General features: G+C 40.9%; 2 protein-coding genes across 3 annotated transcripts in view; both read right to left on the bottom strand.

Annotated features, from left to right (window-relative positions):
* Positions 1 to 499: 499 nt before the first annotated feature.
* bglap (bone gamma-carboxyglutamate protein) lies at positions 500 to 18148 on the bottom strand. Its single transcript, XM_088436136.1, has 5 exons — positions 17882 to 18148; positions 1676 to 1791; positions 1244 to 1519; positions 1017 to 1098; positions 500 to 891 (listed from the first exon to the last, which is right to left on the bottom strand). Exons 2-5 carry the CDS (start codon positions 1731 to 1733, stop codon positions 789 to 791), a joined length of 519 nt encoding a protein of 172 aa, XP_088292262.1. The 5' UTR covers positions 1734 to 1791; positions 17882 to 18148; the 3' UTR covers positions 500 to 788.
* The window catches only part of mgp (matrix Gla protein), a 31777-nt gene continuing 15645 nt past the window's right edge, over positions 3636 to 19767 (bottom strand). Inside the window, exons 1-5 of one of the 2 annotated variants that reach the window (XM_088436137.1) lie at positions 6059 to 6163; positions 4811 to 4921; positions 4699 to 4728; positions 4445 to 4547; positions 3636 to 4326 (exon numbers count right to left, since the gene is read on the bottom strand). In XM_088436137.1, coding sequence (XP_088292263.1) covers positions 4167 to 4326; positions 4445 to 4547; positions 4699 to 4728; positions 4811 to 4901 — 384 coding nt within the window. In that variant the 5' untranslated portion in view covers positions 4902 to 4921; positions 6059 to 6163 and the 3' untranslated portion in view covers positions 3636 to 4166. Of the gene's footprint in view, positions 4327 to 4444; positions 4548 to 4698; positions 4729 to 4810; positions 4922 to 6058; positions 6164 to 19767 lie in introns of those variants that run through there. The other variant, XM_088436138.1, reaches the window with a different exon arrangement.

Consider the following 19767-nt stretch of genomic DNA (forward strand, 5'->3'; position numbering starts at 1 on the left):
CGATGGATGGCTGAATATATATTGTATATAGCACTACTGTACACGCGATAGAAATGCTTTATACAAATACATTAAACTACATAGTCCGATAAAAACTGTGTGATTGGTTGTCTTTTTCTGTGCTTTGGAATAGGCTGACCAGGTATCTGACACCGCCCACTCTGGAGGGATATTAAACTGTACATGTGATAGAAATTTACACAAGTTCATTCAACCACATAGTCCTATAAAAACTTTCTGAAAACGGCTTTGGTGTGTGTACTCTAAGTCTTATGTGGTGATTGTCAGTGCCACAATCTTCTGCATCATCAGAAGAGCCAGAATGGACCGAAATACCACACAAGGCTCAAACCATGTTGTAAATTAGAGAACTCGGGATCTTGCATTAAGGGGGTAACATATAATAGGTTACATTGACAAGTGAACCAGATGAACCTGTGTGTAACTATGTATAACCTTCATTTTTCTCATGAAAGGAAGAATGACACAACACAATAGGTTGACTTTCATTATTTATTACTTATTCATCACACTACTCTACAGGCTGAAATATGTGATCGAATCATAGAGACAAATGGGCTGTCTGTACAGATTGACAAAGAAATTCACATGCCAGTGCAATTCCTGCAGCACTGCTCCCACATTTTTTGGTCAAAACACTTTTGGAATTGTTTAATTAGTTTTTTTTTGGCATAGAAACAGGGTCTAATTCTTAAGATGAAAGTGATAATAAAAGCAACATGAAGCAATTTATGTCATGACGAGTGTCAATTGTTATGGTTTGGCATCTAATAAGGTACAGGTCCGTAGTAGGCGTTGTAGGCAGCGACGACTCCGTCTGTGTCCATCATGTGATCGCAAGCCACGTTGGACTCGCAGACCTCTCTCAGGCTGATTGGAGATACAGAAGCAAAAGCTATTCAACATGCTAATGTCTGGTTATTCAAAAAAAGCTGATTTGAGAAGCTACTGCAGTTGATTATATGTAACTTTTGAAATTCTAAAAACGACCATACTTCTCCAGCTGGGTCAGGGACAGCTCGACAGGTGCTCTCCTGGGTGGCACCACTGCAGCGGCCTGTGACCTCTCCACAAACACTGTTGCACACGAGCACATTTAAACATTTAGCATCCTTACTTCGTTGTCTACTTGGTAAACAAATGACTTAGAAGACATCATTGTAATTGGAATTGTATTTATCATTCAGCAGCGACAGTGTTAAATGGGAACTTATGACCTGACCTTGTTGGCGGTGATTGTTGTAGTCACCGTTGTCGCGGTAGCGGTCGCCGTTGTCATGATAGCGGTCGCCATTGTCGCGGTAGCGGTCACCGTTGTCACGGAGGCGGTCGCCGTTGTCGCGGTAGCGGTCGCCGTTGTCGCGATAGCGGTCGCCGTTGTCGCGGTAGCGGTCGCCGTTGTCGCGGCCGTTGTTGTAGCGGTCGTTGTAGCTGCGGCGATGGTCATCGCGGTCATGGCGGTCCTCATCGCGGTCATCGCCGTTGGAATCCATGGAGTCTGTAAAATAAGACCAAAAAGTGGTTGAATCGCAAAAAAAAAAAAAAAGCTAAGGAATTTGAATTGGTTGTGAATTCCCAATGCTGATGATTTTCAGAGAAAAATGTTTCAAAATATATAGAGAACAGCAAGCCTATAGTTGTCCGGATTTCTTACCTGATGACAGACAGGCAATTGCCAGGGAGGCAAAAACCAGGATGGCTAAAGTCTTCATCTTGGAGGTCAGTCAAGGGCAAGGCTTGAAGATGGGAATGGCTCTGTTGTTCTTCTCTCTGCAAATGTACGTATATAGCAACACAAATTTATAGACGTGGCTCTCTTGATATGATTGGTTAGGGAATCATGTATCACACACGCACGCACTGGGAGTCGATAAACATTAACTCTTACATTAACTCTCAAAAAAATTCAAAAGTTGCTGTGGAATGATATCCAACTAGATTATTTATTATTGTTTTTTTTGGAAAACAATATTTAGCCTATTTTTGATTCTTATGAGTAACAAAGTGTATTTCTTCTTTCACGGCCTTAAAAAAAACGTAATGGTGTTTTTGTTACTGGCAAGCTATTTGTAGTAAAGTATAGGACGTAATCTGCAGTTGTTGCAGAGTTATAGTAAAACCTCTGCAGGATTTGTGCCTAATTTCAATGTCGAGTTAGATGACGTGTCAGTGGAGAGCTGCCTTTGAGCAGCCTGTAGATATCAGAAGAACTTCCCCTTCACTTGCCATCGTTTCCCTTAGGAAACATCAAGGAACATTTGTCACACACAAAACCCAATTTCTTGCAGTATACATTCAATTTTGATACTGGGTGAATGAACATTACTCACAATACCCGGCCAAAAATAAGATAAGGGAAGGAAGTTCATCAGAAGAATTTTAAAATCATATGTGATTATCAGTAGAAGTAGCTGTTTTTTTCACGTGGCTTTCACAGGCTGATTGATCTTCACCTAAGATTTGAGCAATTATGTTATTTTCATTTTCAATTGCTTTGAGAGCAATTGGCAAAATGGTCACCCCAAGAAGAAGAAGAAGAAGAAGGATTTATTTGGCTGCCTAATTCCTTTAGTGTATGAACGTGTGTGTGAATGGGTGAATGTGAGCTTTTGTACATACAGTGCTCTCTCTCTCTCTCTCTCTCTCTCTCTCTCTCTCTCTCTCTCTCTCTCTCTCTCTCTCTCTCTCTCTCTCTCTCTCTATATATATATATATATATATATATATATATATATATATATATACAGTACATAGGTCCAATCCATTTACCATAAATGTTGCAAAAATGCAATATGAATCATTAGGACATGTTTAATTTCATTTTCTTATCCTCACAAGGCTCCTAGCTTGACTTTGGGCAGCAGACAGACTTGGTTACCGGCCAATTGCAGGCGCACAGGGAGGACCAATGAGTCACACAGCAAATTGCACCTAAGGACAATTCAAAGTGTCCAATAGATTTTTGGAGAGTGGGAGGAAGCTGGGGTGCCCGAAAGAATCCACATGGGCTCGGGGAGAACATGCAAAACACAGGAAGACCGGGGGATTTGAACTCGGGTCCCTGAAATGTGAAGCAAACAGGCTAACCACTGCTCCACTGTATAGAACATATTATTCATATTGTTTAAACAAAAAATCGGATTTGATACTGAGATACAAAGTGATATATGCTGTGTATTACTACTCAGTAGTCAGTCGTATTGTGATTTACTGTATAAGCTCTTGGGCAAATCTCAAATTGCTTCTTCTCGCCTGCTCTCTGTTATTTTTCTCCCGATTTGGATTAGATTCTGGATTGCTCTACTTGAAATCACACAGGATGTAATTTCACCGTCTGGGTCAATGTTGGGCCTTGGCTGTATTTTGGTGAATGACTTCAACGCTTTTCAATTCCATTTCGGGACATCTTGATTGGGTCATTTGTTGGCATGCGGGAGGTCAGAATATTAAAGCTTTTCAGTCTTCCAAATCTGTTGTGCGGCAGTAACAGTAAAGCTTTCACTTTTATAAGATGCTCGGATCACCAGGGTGACAGCAAAAAACTTTTATATAGATTTGAACATTCGCCACGCTTTGGAGACACTCTCAATGAAAAGGCAAAAAGGAGACAAACACAAAATAAAAGATTTTTATTTTCTCACTGACAGCAGGGCTGCGGGTGGATGATGGATAATAATGAACGGTTAGAAGAGCAAATGGTTAAGATACCGTATAGTGAGCAAACATAACACACATAGCTTATAAATGATTGCAAGATGATGTGATCGTTAAATGAAATTATACAATGGATGGAACATGATTGCACATATTAACCCCGTGCATGGATTTTTTTTTCTCGATTTGCAGGAAATGAGTCCCCCTACTAAAAAAAAAAACAAAAAAAAAACAGCTTTGGTCTTGAGGTGTGACAACTAAGTAATTTATGTTCACAATATTTTTCCACTCTTTGGACAATAAATGTCATAAAAAAGGACAAATATTGCCGGGTTGTTAACAATGACAGGCTGTCAAAAGGCCACCATTATAAGTGAAGTCATATAATAAATCCCTGTTGTGTCCTGCAAACAAACTGCGTATCCGGATGTCGATGGCACTTTTGAATTTGACGGCTGAATATTGCGCGTGCACGGGAGCGTGTGCATTGTTTAATATCGACGAGCTCCGGTTGGTCTTCTCTGCGGAGTGCTGGTCCCAAAGTATCTCCGGTAGGCCACCTGGTAGCCATGGTGATAGGCGAAGTAGCGGCATGGAGAGTAATCCTCGCAGGTCTCTGCACGCCTCTCCGCCGGAGACTTCACTCTGCGACTGAGTTCAGAAAGAAGAGAGGTGCCTTTGTTTTGCTTTGGTTTCCTGAATTTTTTTGGCTGTGTTTTCGAACTGGGCGCTTTTGAATCAGATCTATGTGCGCAGAGGTGCATTTTACCTCATGAAGTACGTGTTGTAGCCGTTTGCTCTGGGAAAGTTGTACGCGGTGTGTCTTTGCGGCATGATGAAGGAATTGGCTCGCCTCGGGGCTACAAACACATCTGAAACCGCAATGTTTTTCGTTTCACGAAAACATGAGTATCTTACCAGCCATAAAAGAGTCCTCTGATCTTTTAGTCATATTGATTAAAAGCAGATAGATTTTAAGGTAATATTAAGTTAAGGGAAGGGTGTGACCGAGCATTGATTTACCTTCGCTGGATTCTGTGCTTTCATTGGAGTCTAAAGGGAAAGATATTGGATAGGGTTAATTGGATTTACAATATGGCAATAGTTCAGTGAGGGGACCATGAATGCAGCATACCTGAATTTGACCTTGTAGCTCTACCTTTGCCAAGGCAGATGCACATTGAGAGCACTGCACAGATTGCAAGAATTTGAAGAAGGCTCCTCATATTTGGGCCTCTTTTTTCGCCTGAAACACGGGAAAGACTGATTTATGGTGTCTATATTTTTTTGCCATTACTGTTGAGATCTAATATAAAGTCCTTATTGAGAGTTTACGCTTTTTAAAAATCACAAACAGTACAAATTTTCAGTTTTGATGATTTGATAGAAACTTATAGAGTATTTGCACAAATACGCGCACGGGTATTTGGAAGAAACGAGTGAGAGCTTGATATCTAAAGCACGCATCGTATATAAACGTCTTTCCCACGCAATATAAACGTCTAAATGGGGTAAATATAACTTAAGTTGTATTTATAAAACCAGCTCGAAAACCCTCAAAGCCAGAGCCAATCCACAAAAAGGGCTCTCCGGTTCAAAATTCTATTTGGGAGGGAGAATCGTAAAAAAAGTACTTGGGGTTCAAACCGGCGCTACCGAGTGAAGGAGGAATAAATGATGGTTATAAAGAAGTGCGCACACGCACACATCCGCATAAGTGACACATGTTCATCTGTCAAACGGAACGATCTGTTTTCACTCCTCTCATGAACACATGCTGTATTTTGCATGCCTGCGCTGCAGTGGAGCTTTCATCCCTCCTTTCTGTTTGTGGGGTTTGGAGAAGATTCAGTTCCAGCGGCCTCCCCTTTTTCACCGTCAATAGATACTTTCATTATACAGTGAGCGCACCCGCCCACCCACCCACCCACGGGGCACTCTGACACATGCTCATACACTCTCTGAATGTTTATAACACCAAGCCCTCAGGCATATCTTGGCCCCACTTAAAACCCACAGCAGTGGGCAGAGAAACAGCAAGTCTGCAGGCCAGAGTTCACAAAGGTGCCACATGCGCATGTGTGTGTTTGGAATCGCTGACTGCAGAATTTAAGAGTCTTTTAATTCTTTGCAGGTGACTCTATAGCCCGCAAGACCCCTACAGTTACAATGTGCCTGACTCAATGGAAAAAAAAAAAAGGTTGCTTACAGGATCACTTAGTATTAACTAAAAACATTCAGGTTAATTTTGCAATACGTGGACTAAAATCGGCGTATTAAGAATGCGTAAATACATCAACAAGAGCAACATCAAATGTGCATCATTCAATTAAAACCAAAGCGGTGATTAATTTAAAAGTATATCATTCTATAATGTACTCACCGTGAGTTAAGTATGGAGTTCAAAGTGTCGTAATATCAGTCAATTTTTCCTGAAGAATATTTCCTAATTCCTCCGAGCAAGTCTTTTATACTTACCTCTCCTCCCTCCACCCTTTCATTTCACCCACCGACTCCCTCCCCAATTGCCCTCTCTCCTCCCTCCTCATATGTATCAACCCTCTTTTTTTTTCCATCATTTATTCAATCCAGAGTATTAGCTCACTCTCCCAAACTCCCATGATTCACCGGCGGAGTTGGGAAGGCAAGAAAAACACACAGGGGTAAACAGAAGCGGGCTGAATGAAGCCTGGCACGGGGACATCCAACCTGGCTCATAGCAGGTACATGATAATATTCACTGCCATTTGACAGCAAATTATATGAAACGCACTCACCACCATCCATCTCTCCAGTTAGCGAGAGGATACGCTCCACTTTTAGGCCTCGTAATTCAGATGTGGTAAGGCATGGGCAGCAATTCTTGATGATGGAGCGCTTCAGCGAGCAAACCACCAAAGATTTACTTGGGGGGGGATTTTGGAAACGTTCCTCTAGGTTTACGAAGGAAGGAGGTGTTCTCATGTCTGTGATTGTCCCGAGAAATCAATGCTCTAAGGTGTAAACATAACAAGGCTTTATTTTGAAAGAGGGAGAAAAAAAAACGTGATCGCTGGTGATTTATTGCTTATTTGTGAGCATGTCAGAGGTGTAAAAGCGCTTATGTGGTGGCTTTACGGCCAAGTCCCACCAACGTCTCAATGGTCCAATTATGCTGAGGTCGATGCAGGAGTTAGATTATGGTGTATATCTGACAGTTATGTAACGTCAAGTCACATTTGGCTCAGGCAGAATAGCTGAGAGTCGCCCTTTGCCAACAGTAAACAAACGAGAATAGGAGGCCGCTCCGTGCCAGGAATCGGTGAGAGGCTGACAGTCGCATCCACATCAGGATGGAGATAAAGGCTGCGGATTTCATGAGGAGGCCGTGGGCTCTGATTGAGAGACTGCGGACCATGTTGTGTCCGTGAAGCTTGAGTGAACATTCTGTCGTGGTGTTATGTGCGGCTGTTGACTCTGGAAGCAGCGAGCTGAGCGTTGCCCAGGAAAAATATGAAACGTCCAAATTCAACACTTCTGAAGGGGAGAGTGCAGATTGGTCCAACACGGCCTAATAGAACTTCTACATTAAAGGCAAACAATCACTGCTTGCGCGATCACCGATTTGTGCGTTTAAAACAGATGATCAATCAAAAGATGGGACTATATGATGATTCAAATAACTTCATTTACTGTACTTATATGCTGCTTAACTGTTTAAGCATTTTTATAATATATATAAAAATCATTTTTGGGTTGTTTTAACAATGTTTGCCAATATGTTTTATGTAATCTATATTGTGTACCTGTATTTATCTGTAATGTGTATCTATTTGTCTGTATTTGGTACATGCAGCATCCACTTCAACCTGTGGGCCTGGAAGGGGGCTCCTCCCACCTGTGGTCCCTTCTGAAGGTTTCTGATTTTCCCCCAAATTGTGGTTATGTACCTTACACCGAAAATATGTCTCTGTATGACTTCATTCTGATTCAGGGCTATACAAATAAAATTTGATTGATGATTGATAAGCAATAACGGGAATATTTGGGTTAAGGTTGGGTTATGTCAAAATTCAGGTTTCTGAAACGATCAGAATACAGCAGAAGTTATGCTAATTGTATTACTTTGATTGAAACCGCTGTGTTTCTACTGTCAATAAAACACGTTACAGTTTATTCATGTTAAATAAAGTCTTTTTAGTGGAGGGTTAACACTGGGGGCTCCATGCTTCTGAAGAATCCCATTTTAGTTATTAGTAGTCAGATAGTCAATGCATAATGTAATAATGTATTTTTTTTTCTTTTCACGTTTAAAAACAAAGCAATAGTGTCAACGAATCAACTGAGTCCACTTGGCTTGTTGAAGTGATTTAAAAACATGGGAGTGGTCTGTTGGGTTGTTTACAGGCAAAAGACATCACAGATTAATGAGAAAAAAAAAAAAACAGGAAATAAGGGGAGGTGGAAATTACACCCATATATGACTAACAGTACATATTTGTAAAAAAACATCTATGGTTATTGACTGTTTTTATGAATTAATGTCTTTGTCTTTGACCTTATTGGCTCTTTTTGGGGAATTTGGTGTTTGTTTGCAGTGAGTTCGTTCCAATTTGTATTTGGTTGGATTATGCAAAAACAATAACAGTCTTATTGTTAAATTTTCAGAGAACAATGCAATGATACTGCTGACAACATTGATGGGGAGTACCAATCCTAATTCTGAAATTACATGCCAATTTTAGGGCCATTGTCATATTCGCACATTCGGTAGCTGGCGTCTATGCAGCTGGCATGTAATCAGTTTCTTCACAATCACATTGTGATTGACTGAAAAGTGTTGTTGATTGATTCGGAGCCGGCAAGCGAGGAAGCCTGCAGTCTCTGGCGGTCGTACCCCTGCAGGCCTCACACCTGGCCTCCAGCGAGCGACAAGCCGCAGCCTGCGCCCACACAGTCAACTTGCCAGATTCAGAGCAGAGCATTCAGTTTTAAGCCCGTTCCTCAGATGTTTCCGTTCCTGCTCTTTCCTTGCAAACAGTCTGGTCATCCCTCTGCGCCCACTGACTCGTCTGGCCTTCAAAGCCGCCTCAGTGTTTCGTAGTCTCATTGCCACCTCGCAGTCTTCCTGAAGAGTTGTGCTGTTTGGATCATAGCTTGCTTTCCAAATTTGTATCACTGTCCTTATCTGATATGTTCGCTGCTTATCCACCGGAGTGCTCCCTCAAATTCACTGCCGTCACTCCTGTCTGGTCCTCAGTTTCCTGTCTAAACTCTTGTTTGCACACTTTTCAGTTTTGGATAATTTTATTGTGTTGGCACAGGGTCAAGCAAAGTAATGCGATTCCGTTTGAAAATAGCCACCCAGGCCCATTTGATCCATAGCATAGGGCGGCCATTTTGACGTTTGTTGTCGCGTGAAGATAACATCAACAGTGCCTAAGGGCTCAGGTTCCAATCATGGCTGACCTTTTTCCTGGCTTTGGTCATGTGACTTTCCAAGTGTTGAAACACATTTGGAGCATTTCCAAATGAGGGCAAGACCTCAAATGAGTGAATATTTTGCTCGTGTCTGCAAAAACAGTGCGGCATTAGCCAAGCTGCGCGGGTTGGCTTGTTTTCCCAGGTGGCTGAGCAGGTAAACCTCTGGGTGTTTTGTGGTTCAGACAGACACAAAATTTACACAACAGTTGCTATATAAGTTCCTCAACTAGAGAACCAAGATATTCGTCCCGCTATTTTTACGACCTTTAAAATGTCCGTTGCGGGTAATCATTTGCAAAAAAAGAAAGTATTCAAAAACGGCGAAAGAAGTGAATGACTCAGATAGTGGGTGAAAATAAGCGGTGATGTCATCATGTTCCCCGAGCGTGCAGAGCGCTTCACGGCATGATGGAAGTTCCGGGCCAGACTGGATGAACGACAGACGTTACGCAGCGCCGTCCGCCTTTGGGAGCCTTTTGGTGGTTGTGTTGTCTCACGGCTGTAAATACTGCCGTCTGAATGTCAACATCAACATGTTAAATTTGTGTTGCGTAGCGCGTCGAGCGGGGACGATTTGGCTACGTTTAATGTGGTGCTATTTTATTGAGGGATTAATACAAGAGCTCCGGTTGCGACTTTAGGACGTAGATGTTTACCATTTGTTGTATTGTTTTATTAAATAACATGAACCAATCGTGGGGGACATGCAGACGAACATGCTTACATGCACACCTACGGACATATTAGTAGATGCGCCGAACCTACCATTGAATCTAGAGAAATGGACAATTTCTTGTAATTAAGTAAACTATCAACTATTTCACACCCATCATAGTTCGTGATATGTGAACTTTTATGGATTGATTGGAAGGCCGTAATATTTAGATATTTGCAGTTATTACCAATTAATGCATTGAGGGACGATTTGTGTCTGAGATTAAAACGTCGGACTCCATTTGAACGCACCACGTGCACTACTGAGAGGCTTGTGCTGATGCTGGAGACTTGTGCCGAATCATACAATAGGAGCGTAATTATTTCGTGTTTTCTTAGCATTTTTAATCGGCAATTGAATTTTTTTTAAGTCGGTGTGTTAGCGTTGTGATGTGACGGCAATAAAAAGCCAGGAGGACTCAAGCTAGTTGCTCAGCAAACACAACTATGAAGGCCAACTTCAAAATAAAAGCCTACTATGGTCATTGCAATGTCATCCATGTATTATTTGGTGTTTTGTTTGATTTTGAAGTTGGATTGCGCAACAGGCATGCCAGCGTGATGTGATGTCGCGTCTTCCCTGCTAATTTTTTTTTTTTTTGTTTGCATGTAGTGCCAGGAAAGTGGACGCTGGGCAGTGCTGTCTTTCCTCGAGCCGCTGAAACGCTTCACAGTAGACGCCTAGAAAACGACGCACCTCTCCTTCTCCCGCGTCAAATTCAGACGGACGTTTGCTGGCAGCAGTTTTAACATCATCGCAACATCCTCTTTTTGGAGGTACTGTTTTTAATTGTGCATAAGTGAAAAAAATTAAATATTCAGCCGAAAACCTTCAGTGGCTGAAAAAACAAATATGAAATAAATATTTCAGCATTCATACTTTTTGTAACGGTTTTCTTATATAAAACGGGTGCCTTGGCTCTGAGAAACGCGGCTCTAGCCAATCATGCTGCCAAAAAAACCCAAAACATGCCATTTGAGATGACAAAAAAAAGTTCTCATTTGTTTGTTTACAGATGATGTCATCCCAAAGGACTTGTAACAATTATGATTATTCGGTAAACATATTGACAAATTACACAGTCCGGCGCTGTTATGATGTCACACTACACTTCATATGTCGTATTTCAAAATGGGAAGTTCTTTTTTTTATAGTGTGTGGTTGAATCACTGACTCTTCCTGATGTTTAAGCTAATTAATAAAGACAGATGTATGCTTGGTTCTGCTCAAAGCTTTTTTCCTATTTAAAAAAAGGGAGTTTTTCCATCACTAATATTGCCAAGCGCTTGCTCATGGGGGAATTTATGCGCCTCTAAAACAGGGCGTAGTGGTCTACCGTTTGAACGCTTCCCAAGATAAATCCTGAAAACTGGATCTTCCCGTATGACTGAACTTGATAATGTGATCTTCAGTGTTTACTCATCCGTCGCGTTTAGTTTATTTGACTCGGGAAAATAAGGAGGACCCCGAATTGTCGCGAATTATTTACGATATTTGTCTTCATCAACAACACGACCGCCATCCTGATTCGCGGGCTTAACGTTCCGCTCGACGCTGCCAAAGATACGTAGTGAGGTTGTCTGACACCTCGTAGTCACAAATCTCTCAAATTGTCAACCGGAGTTGGAGCGGGGAAAGAAGAGGCAGCTGCTTGGATGCTAGCCTGTCACTTCCCGTCTTGTAAACAAACCCTTGCAGCCAACCTGTTGCAGAAATAGGCCATCACTTCAAAAAACATATAATCCCAGTTAGGAAATAGATCACACGCTGACCAAAGAATAGCATCAAGATGAATTCAGAGTTATTTTTTTTATACAAGATTGAGTGTGTGGGATCCAGATGGATGTATAACATATAACCCCCAAATTTTTCTCATTGTGTGACTTGGAAGTGGTTGTTGTTGTTTTTTTATTGACTTCCTCGCGCATGAGTTCACAACGCCACAACCGCGAGATTGTTATTTCAACACTTTGCTTCGACATCCTTTATGCGAAGCTCTTACCAGGCCATTTCAGAAGTGTTCAACGTGCCAATGATCAGGGTTATATGAGGGGAAATTTCACAAAATGCAGCGATGTTTGACGCATGTGTGTGACTGTAAATGTATATATCCATTTTGTGGAGGACCTCATTTAAATAAATATGTAAATTAAAACATTCAGGTAATACTATTTTAAATAGTTGAAATATTTGGAAAAATAAGCAAACATTAAAAAATTCCAGTCATTTAAGTGAAATTACGAAAGAAATAGGAGCAAGATGCATTTTGTACTGATATAATATGCAGGGCTTTAAAATCCGTAGGTTCAAGTTGGGTAATGACATTTCTGAATGCTCAAAACACCTTTCAAAAACATACTTGTTTTTGTTTGACTTCTGAGGACATTCCAGTTGAGCTAAAAGCCCCAAATTTTTTTGGATGAATGTGAACAAACCAAGATTTTAAAACAAAGTACTTTGTTTACCATCTAAAATGGTGCGGAAAAGAAAACGTTGCATCTATGACCTAAGTCCCATTTAACCAAATCTTGCATTGAATACAGGAAATATCAATTTGATCAACATTTTAGGATCATTTACCAAATATACAGAATAATACAATTTACCAACAAACCCACATTTCTTCCTTTTTAGTCATTTAAAAAGAAAACCTAGACAATCCCAACGCTTGGTGCTTGATTATTGGTTAAATTAAAGTATTAAACTGGAACAGTATGAGAGAAGAATTAAAGCAATCTCCACACAAAAACAATTTTATAAGAATGCAAAAGTGTGTTGGAATGGGATCATAGATAGTTTAAACAACTACGCAAGGATTGGAAAAATATTTGAGTATAAAGTAGATGTAGGCATAAATACATGCACAATCACATTGAGTAAATTGAGTCCAAAATTGTTTTCAAAGTGTTGAAGATCTCTAGCTTTTTTTGGCTCATGTTTTCATGACTGCACACATGAATCAATTAATACATGAATAAAGGCATACATTAATCAATCAATCAAATAGCGTATGTAATCTATCTATTGCAGCCATTGGGCGGCCATTTCACAATTTCCTGCAATTGACGTGAGAATCGGCCAAGGATGTACACGGCCTCTGCAAAAGTCAGCACGGATGGGCTCCAACCCACCTGTGACCCCACTGAGGACAACATGTATGGCGGGACACCCGTGTGTATGTGAGAACGTTTGCCATGCTGTCGCCGCATAGCTCGGCCGCTAGTTCTCATAGCAGCACCATCCAAGTTTTCTTTTCTTTTTTTTTTTTTTGGGGGGGGGGGGGGGGGGGTGTCCTATTTACCCGGGTGCCTCACTTCTCCTGCGCGCAGCCAACTCCAACAAAGTGAGCTGAAGAATACGTGCGCTGCACCCACCTACCCGGCCTGGAATTTAACGCACACTTGCCAACCTTCACAAAGAACAACATCAGATACGCTAGCACTCACAAGCAAAGCAAAGAGCCACAGACTGCTGCTGAGGTGCCAGGTGAAGGACGACCAGCATGTTTGGACCTATTACACAACTAGGACACAAGTATTTGTTTTTTTCTTGGGGGGGGGGCATAAGTTGTACAGTTTATTGTGTACTGTTTATTGTTAAGTGAGCTTTGAGCAATTGTGATGTCATTTTCAGTTGACAGTAAGGGGCAAAATGGCCGCCCCATCAGGTGATTAAAACCGACTGGATTTTGCGCTTAATTCATATTCCACAAAGTTTGAATTGGAATTCCGGATTTAGACGAGTGGGAGTGCATAGAACACGTTATTTCGTGAATTTTTTTGGACTTGACTTCTGTTTTAACTTAACTTAGGAGTTCGTATCAAGGAAATCCAACTTATTGGAGCTTTTATGTAAATTTGTCTTCATTGATACAGTTCCTAGCTTATTTTGCACCCTCAGCACCAGGATTTATGTGTAATGATGACACAAGATTTAAGTGTATACAACTGTTAAAAACTGTTTGCGAGCATAAAGGTAAAAAGTTGAAAAAAATTCGGCCATTTTAGTTTTGGCTGATGTTATTCATCGTAGCCCTAGTTTGGACTCTTGCTTTTTTTTGTCTAGCCCAAAACCAGATGAATCAATTAAAGCAGAGGTCCCCAACCGTCGGTCCGCGGCCCGGTACCGGTCCGTGGATCGACTGGTACCCGGCCGCGTGGGGCCACACCCGAAAGAATGATTTTTGGAACTGATTTTGTTCATATTTCAACAGTTCATTCAAGTGTGCTTTGCTTGGCTTGATCTTTGTTTCTTGGCATCGCTTTTGACATGATATTTTATCGTGAGGATGGACGGCGTGGCTTGAGTTAAGTCCACAATTGAAATCTCAAGCGTAGAGCGGTCCGTGGCGATAAAAAGGTTGGGGACCCCTGAATTAAAGGACGAAGAAATGCATTTCAGTATTTTTCTCGCATATTGAAGAGGGTCAAAATCACAAGAATCCTGAAGTGCGTTATAGTGGACTTTGAAAGGCTTCCCTTGGACACAGCAGGGATCACAATCACAGGCAGTAACAAGCTGCTCATTTGCTGCATCGCTCCCTCTTTTTTTTCCCCCCATCTTTCTATAATCTTATTGTTTGCTTATCCCAACCCTGCAAACAAAACGATGCAGTTAGCGAGCTCCTTTTATCTTGGCTATGCGTTACTGCTCATTATCCAACGACTTGGACTCCCCTTCACATGCTTTTGGTAATCTAAACTTAAACCTACAGCGGCAGTTTCAGCTGACTTCGCACAGCCAGATAAGGAGTATAAGTATAGTCGTAGTTTTTAAGTATAAAAGGACCGCATCTGAATCGAATTGAGCCAACTCAATTTGTAATTCTGGTCTCGTACGTATTTGTCTTATCCACTCAAATTTCCAGTTGTCACTCACATTTGATGACTTGTTCTTGACGGGGATCATCGAGTCTATGGCTTCTTCCTTCTAAAGGGCCTTCTCTCTTGGACTTGTGGTCGTCAGAAGCGGTCAACGTAATCACAAGCTTACTGGCCACTAACACAACAGGCTGAGCTGCGAACCTGCGCGTCGTCTGCAGCTGAGCCGTGACACGCAGGCACACGAGGCCCGACACCTGACAGCGCTTGAGTCTTCGTAAACAAATGCACGCCGGCTGGAGAACACCTAGAAGAACCGTATATTGCCGTACGTTCATCTAGTGAAGATCTACCCAAACCGCCAGCTAAGCCTCAACCGTGCATACCAGACAGCTAGGAATAAAATGAGTGGTTTTTGTGGGGGTGTGTGTGGAGATGTGGGGGAGTGTGGCTGGCTTTTCTTGTTCTAAACCAAGCTAAACTGAGCCTTTGTACGAAAATAAAAAGATTGACGCTACGGGGACCGAGCCACAGAATTTGATTGTGTGTGTGTGTGTGGATATTTGATATCGCCCGAAAAAACGCAAAAGGCAATGAGTGTGTTGGGTCTCGTCTGGAAGTAGTCCAGGGTTAAATGAATCAATATTTGAATTAGCTATTTTCAGAGGACTGGGGACAGAAGCAGCGTTACGTCGTAGAATTTTGGCTGTTCTGCCGCTGCTTGAGGGGGCTCCATCCCGCATTCCAAAAACATGCATGCGATTTAAACCGAAGGCTCTAAATTGCCCATGCACGGTAGCTGTGAATGTGAGAACGAATGTTTATGCCTTAAGTTAGCTGTGATAGGTTCAGCGAATTCATGACATCAATGAGGCAAGCACTATAGAAAATGCGCGGAATGTTTACATGGCATTTCAACAGATTTACATTCGACTCTCTGAATGACTGAGACAAGAGAGAAAACACAGAATTTGTTTATTATATTTTAAAAATATATATTTTCACAAATCTGCCAAATTTTTGCATGCCGATGGTGGGCTAGCTAACAGATGACTCCAATATTTTGTGCTTAATCTGGATAAAACTCGTACTTGAGTAATTCAAGGTTGGTTTATTGTCACATGCCTGCTTATTCGTGTCCGTGTCAGAAAAACAATCGCAGAATCAATTGTGAATGCGTCGCATGACAGTAAAACACGCCATAAATGCGGCGAGAAGGTCAACTTCAAAATAAACCTGAGTAAATAATATATGGACACAAATGCCTCGGTAAACTTTGATTGGGAAGTTGTTTCCGGCAGCGTGTCACAGCGTAAAAGCTTGACTAGTCTTCTTACAGCAAGTGTTGTGCCTTACTCTAGATGCAATGTTGTTCTGAAATTTCTAACTACCAAATGACTTAATCACGCTAACATCAGCATTGACATACAACACCTGTTGTGTTTACCGACAGGTCGCTCTTTGTTATAGCTAAGTCTAGCATGAATTAGCTAGCCGCTAGCTAGCAGCGGTCAAGTGCTCCATATCGTCCGGCGTCGATGCTCAATCTAACATTTGACGTTCATGCGGATCATCAAAAGTTTATACGATCAAAAACGTTTTATTTTTATCCGAAAATACTCTACAACTGCTTCTCGGGTGTTGAATGAGTTTGTCCCGTTGTGACCTTTAGCACCACATCAGCTAGGAAAGGTTCCAGCTCACTTGCTTAGCAAATGAGGACAAGTACCACAGAAAATATATAAATGGACAATGATATACAGATGAAAATAACTTTTTTATAGTTCAATGTTTTTGTTGTCTTGCTGGGAGAAATCACAAGGCCCTACTGTGAAATGTTTACATATTTAGGTTCCCTTGCCCTGAAAATTTCTACAGTTGTACTCTGTTTTGCACAAACTTGCATATTGTGTAATTGGCTTAGGTTTTACCAATGAATCCAATTTCTGTGAATTTGAAACGCATATAAAGTAGTGCAGACAAGTGGAAGTCCACACTACCGGCCTCCAAAACCACATATTATATTCCTAGCTGCCTGTGGCACAAAGTTTGCACAATGCTCAAGTGTCATCAAGTGCATGGCAGCGTGGAACCCCGCTCATGTGTCCTCTTTCGCCCCAGACTTGGACTGAGAAATTGGACAAGGAAAGTTTCCAAACACCTTCTGTACAAGGGGCACAATATGACGCTAATCTGCCCCCATGTGGTGATAAACAAGAACTACACTTTGAAATGGAGCTGTTTTTTTCTTTCTTTTTTTTTTAAACCTGGTTGCGGTCACACGCACGCACACACACTCTAAAAGCTTTATAGGGATCACTTTTATGACAAAACGACCACCTGCTGTTATGGAAATTAAATAGTTCAGATAAATTATTATGGAGAAAAGTAGTGTAGAAATAGTTGAGACAATTACATTGGGCAACTTTTCTCAATAGTTTTGCCCGAAAGGACTTTTCTTGTAGTTAAGTATTGCTCTAGCGCCTACATATGTCCGGTAATTAAGAAACCAAAGAAAAAGGTACAGATTTGTTTGTTATTGTTGTCATAAATGAAAGAATTGTGACAGTTTAAAAGACTGAAAATTAAAGTATTTAGTTAACAACTCAACAGTTAAATATAATGTCTTCCATTGGAATTCAGTTGGTTCCTGTGCCTTTTTTATTGTATGCAGAAATTATATAACCAAGCTTGGGGTATAATAAATCTGATCTTTTTTCTATTGTGAATAATTTATTGCTCATGTTTGTTGAATAAAATAGTTGCACACTAAATTGTATTTGCCATTTGAGAGGGGAAAACAGAACAGCATTGGATTCTTTTTTCAGATTTGTTCATCTCTAATCTGAAGGCACTACGGTATGTTTGTGTCAAAAACATTTTTTTTCTAATCTTTTGACCCCTCTTGCACAGTAAAACGCACCATGTTTTGACAGTCCTTGTCAACAATTGAAAAGACTAATCACATCAAAGTCAGCATTCCACATTCCAACAATGATCTACACAAACGCAAGCTCTTCATGGATGCTTTTTGGAGTCTTTTCCACTCAATGTTCTCTAAGTGTGGATGAGAGTCTCACCGTTGACTGCATTTCTCTCCGGAGCTTTCCTGACCTCTCGCTGACTGCCAGAGAGCTGCCAGCCAAGACTAGTAATGAGATATTTGCTCTGACAGGGCAAAGTGGGGAGGAGTGGAAAGTGCTATTACCTCATCTTCCATTGCTCTTTACTCTCCTCACTGGTAAAGATTGAATTCCCTTCGCTCTCGGTGCCAGGCGCAGCGTCTCTTCTGTATTCCCCGCAAGACTTTTACTGGCTTTTTTTTAGGTTTCGCTGCGCCGTCTCTGTGGGCTTCCAATCTTCTTCGACATTCTGCCTCACTCTCTCGCAACCTGCATGGCTGCTGTGTTGCTTTAAATTTCAGCGGTGGGAGTGGGATGAGTGAAATTGCAGCTTGCTCCCATGTGCGCACAGCTAGTATTATGGCAGCGTGGAGATGGTCGCATTTGTCTTTTCAAGGACTGCTGTTATCCTACTTAATGTGTCAATTTTGGGGGGGGGAAATGTCGAAACATTATGATTGACAAAGGAGCACACTCCTACTATATGATTCCTTACATAAGGAACGCTAGAGAAAAATGAGCATGACAAAAATTACATTCGGTATATGGTAGCAAGATCACGTCATGTCCGTGAATACTATTTAAAGTATAGTTCTCCATTTTGCCGCTTTAGTATTAGTTGATCTCACGAGTAGGATAAATAAATTGCTCTATACTCTGCTTGTACGTTTTGCAGCGCCACTCAAGAAGCAGTTTGAAACTTCATAATTACCCTTACATCAAGCTAATTGCTCATCTATGAGTATCTCATGAGCTAGACGTTCATTAGAGCAAATTGTACGCTTCGATGCGAGTCACGTCTTACGCTTTAATTCATCCAGGTTGTTACTAGTCTACTTGAGTCTGTCCATGCATAAAAAAAAAAACACTTTAATTACTCACAGAAATATGAAACGTAAAGTAAGACACAGTATGAGAACCATGTACAGTATTTGTGCAGCTCAATATGAACTGAACTGAGCTTTATATATATATATATATATATATATATATATATATATATATATATATATATATATATATATATATATATATAATATTTTTTTTTAATTTTTTTTTTTAAGCCTGCTTGAAACAAAGTTTACAACTAAATTAAATCAAGACTTGCAATACATTGGTTATAAAAAGTCTACACACCCCTTGAGAGGTTTTTGTAAAAAAACATATGTATATATACTGTATATTATATTTTTTATCATTAAAAATTAAATAGACAACAACTGGTGGATACAGTAATTTTAAAACATCTACGCATCCCTGACAGTTGCAAAAAAACTGATTTTAAACCGATTTTTCTAGTATTTTTTTTATCTACTAAAATAACAGATAAAAAAAATCGCAAGTAATTTAGTTCGGAACAAAATTGATATTTTAGTGTTGAGAATCAAGTAGGTCTTAACTGGCTTGTAAAGTCATAAGACTGTTACTACATTTGACATATTTTTGAGGGCATGACTGGAACCTCCAGTTGAAAAGAACACACTTGCAAATGAAGTTCCGTCGCCTTCATACTGCGTATGGTGTTTACACCATCTAGTCACAACGTTAAGACGTGCAATCATCGGCTTTTGCCGCTTTAATGGCAACTTGAGCATTCTGTTTAGAAGTAATGAGTGCATTACTACTAATGGGAACTCGCGCACGTAGGCGCAGAAAAACACCGAAACCAAATCAACTGCTGCAGCGAGGCCCTCAAAGCAGCAGAAAGGAAGAAGCAAACAGTGAAATTTGGACTGCATGGAAGGTGACAAAACATGAAGTTTCCCTCGTTTGCCGTGCAAAGCCACTTGTCAGACTGAATAACCCTTTTTCTTACTTCTCCTCTCTAACTCGCATCCTTCTCATTCTTAATCCCCATCTTTTCCTACACTGCCTTCACGCATCATGAATCCGTTGTTTATCTGCGTCGCTCCCTTTTTCTTTTCTCCTGCCTCGACGTTACCTTACTGTGTCTTCCAATGATTTGCGTGCG

Source organism: Hippichthys cyanospilos, chromosome 16, assembly GCF_059441005.1.
Source record: "Hippichthys cyanospilos isolate Australia breed blue-spotted pipefish chromosome 16, RoL_Hcya_1.0, whole genome shotgun sequence".
NCBI lineage: Eukaryota > Metazoa > Chordata > Actinopteri > Syngnathiformes > Syngnathidae > Hippichthys > Hippichthys cyanospilos.

What these genes read in the sequence shown, in the direction of transcription:
- bglap (XM_088436136.1), bottom strand. Translation starts at nt 1,733, where the DNA reads ATGAAGACTTTAGCCATCCTGGTTTTTGCCTCCCTGGCAATTGCCTGT. An exon ending in AATTGCCTGTCTGTCATCAG is followed by an intron (nt 1,520 to 1,675) that starts GTAAGAAATCCG and finishes CTTATTTTACAG; the next exon opens with ACTCCATGGATTCCAACGGC. An exon ending in TCCCTGACCCAGCTGGAGAA is followed by an intron (nt 892 to 1,016) that starts GTATGGTCGTTT and finishes ATCTCCAATCAG; the next exon opens with CCTGAGAGAGGTCTGCGAGT.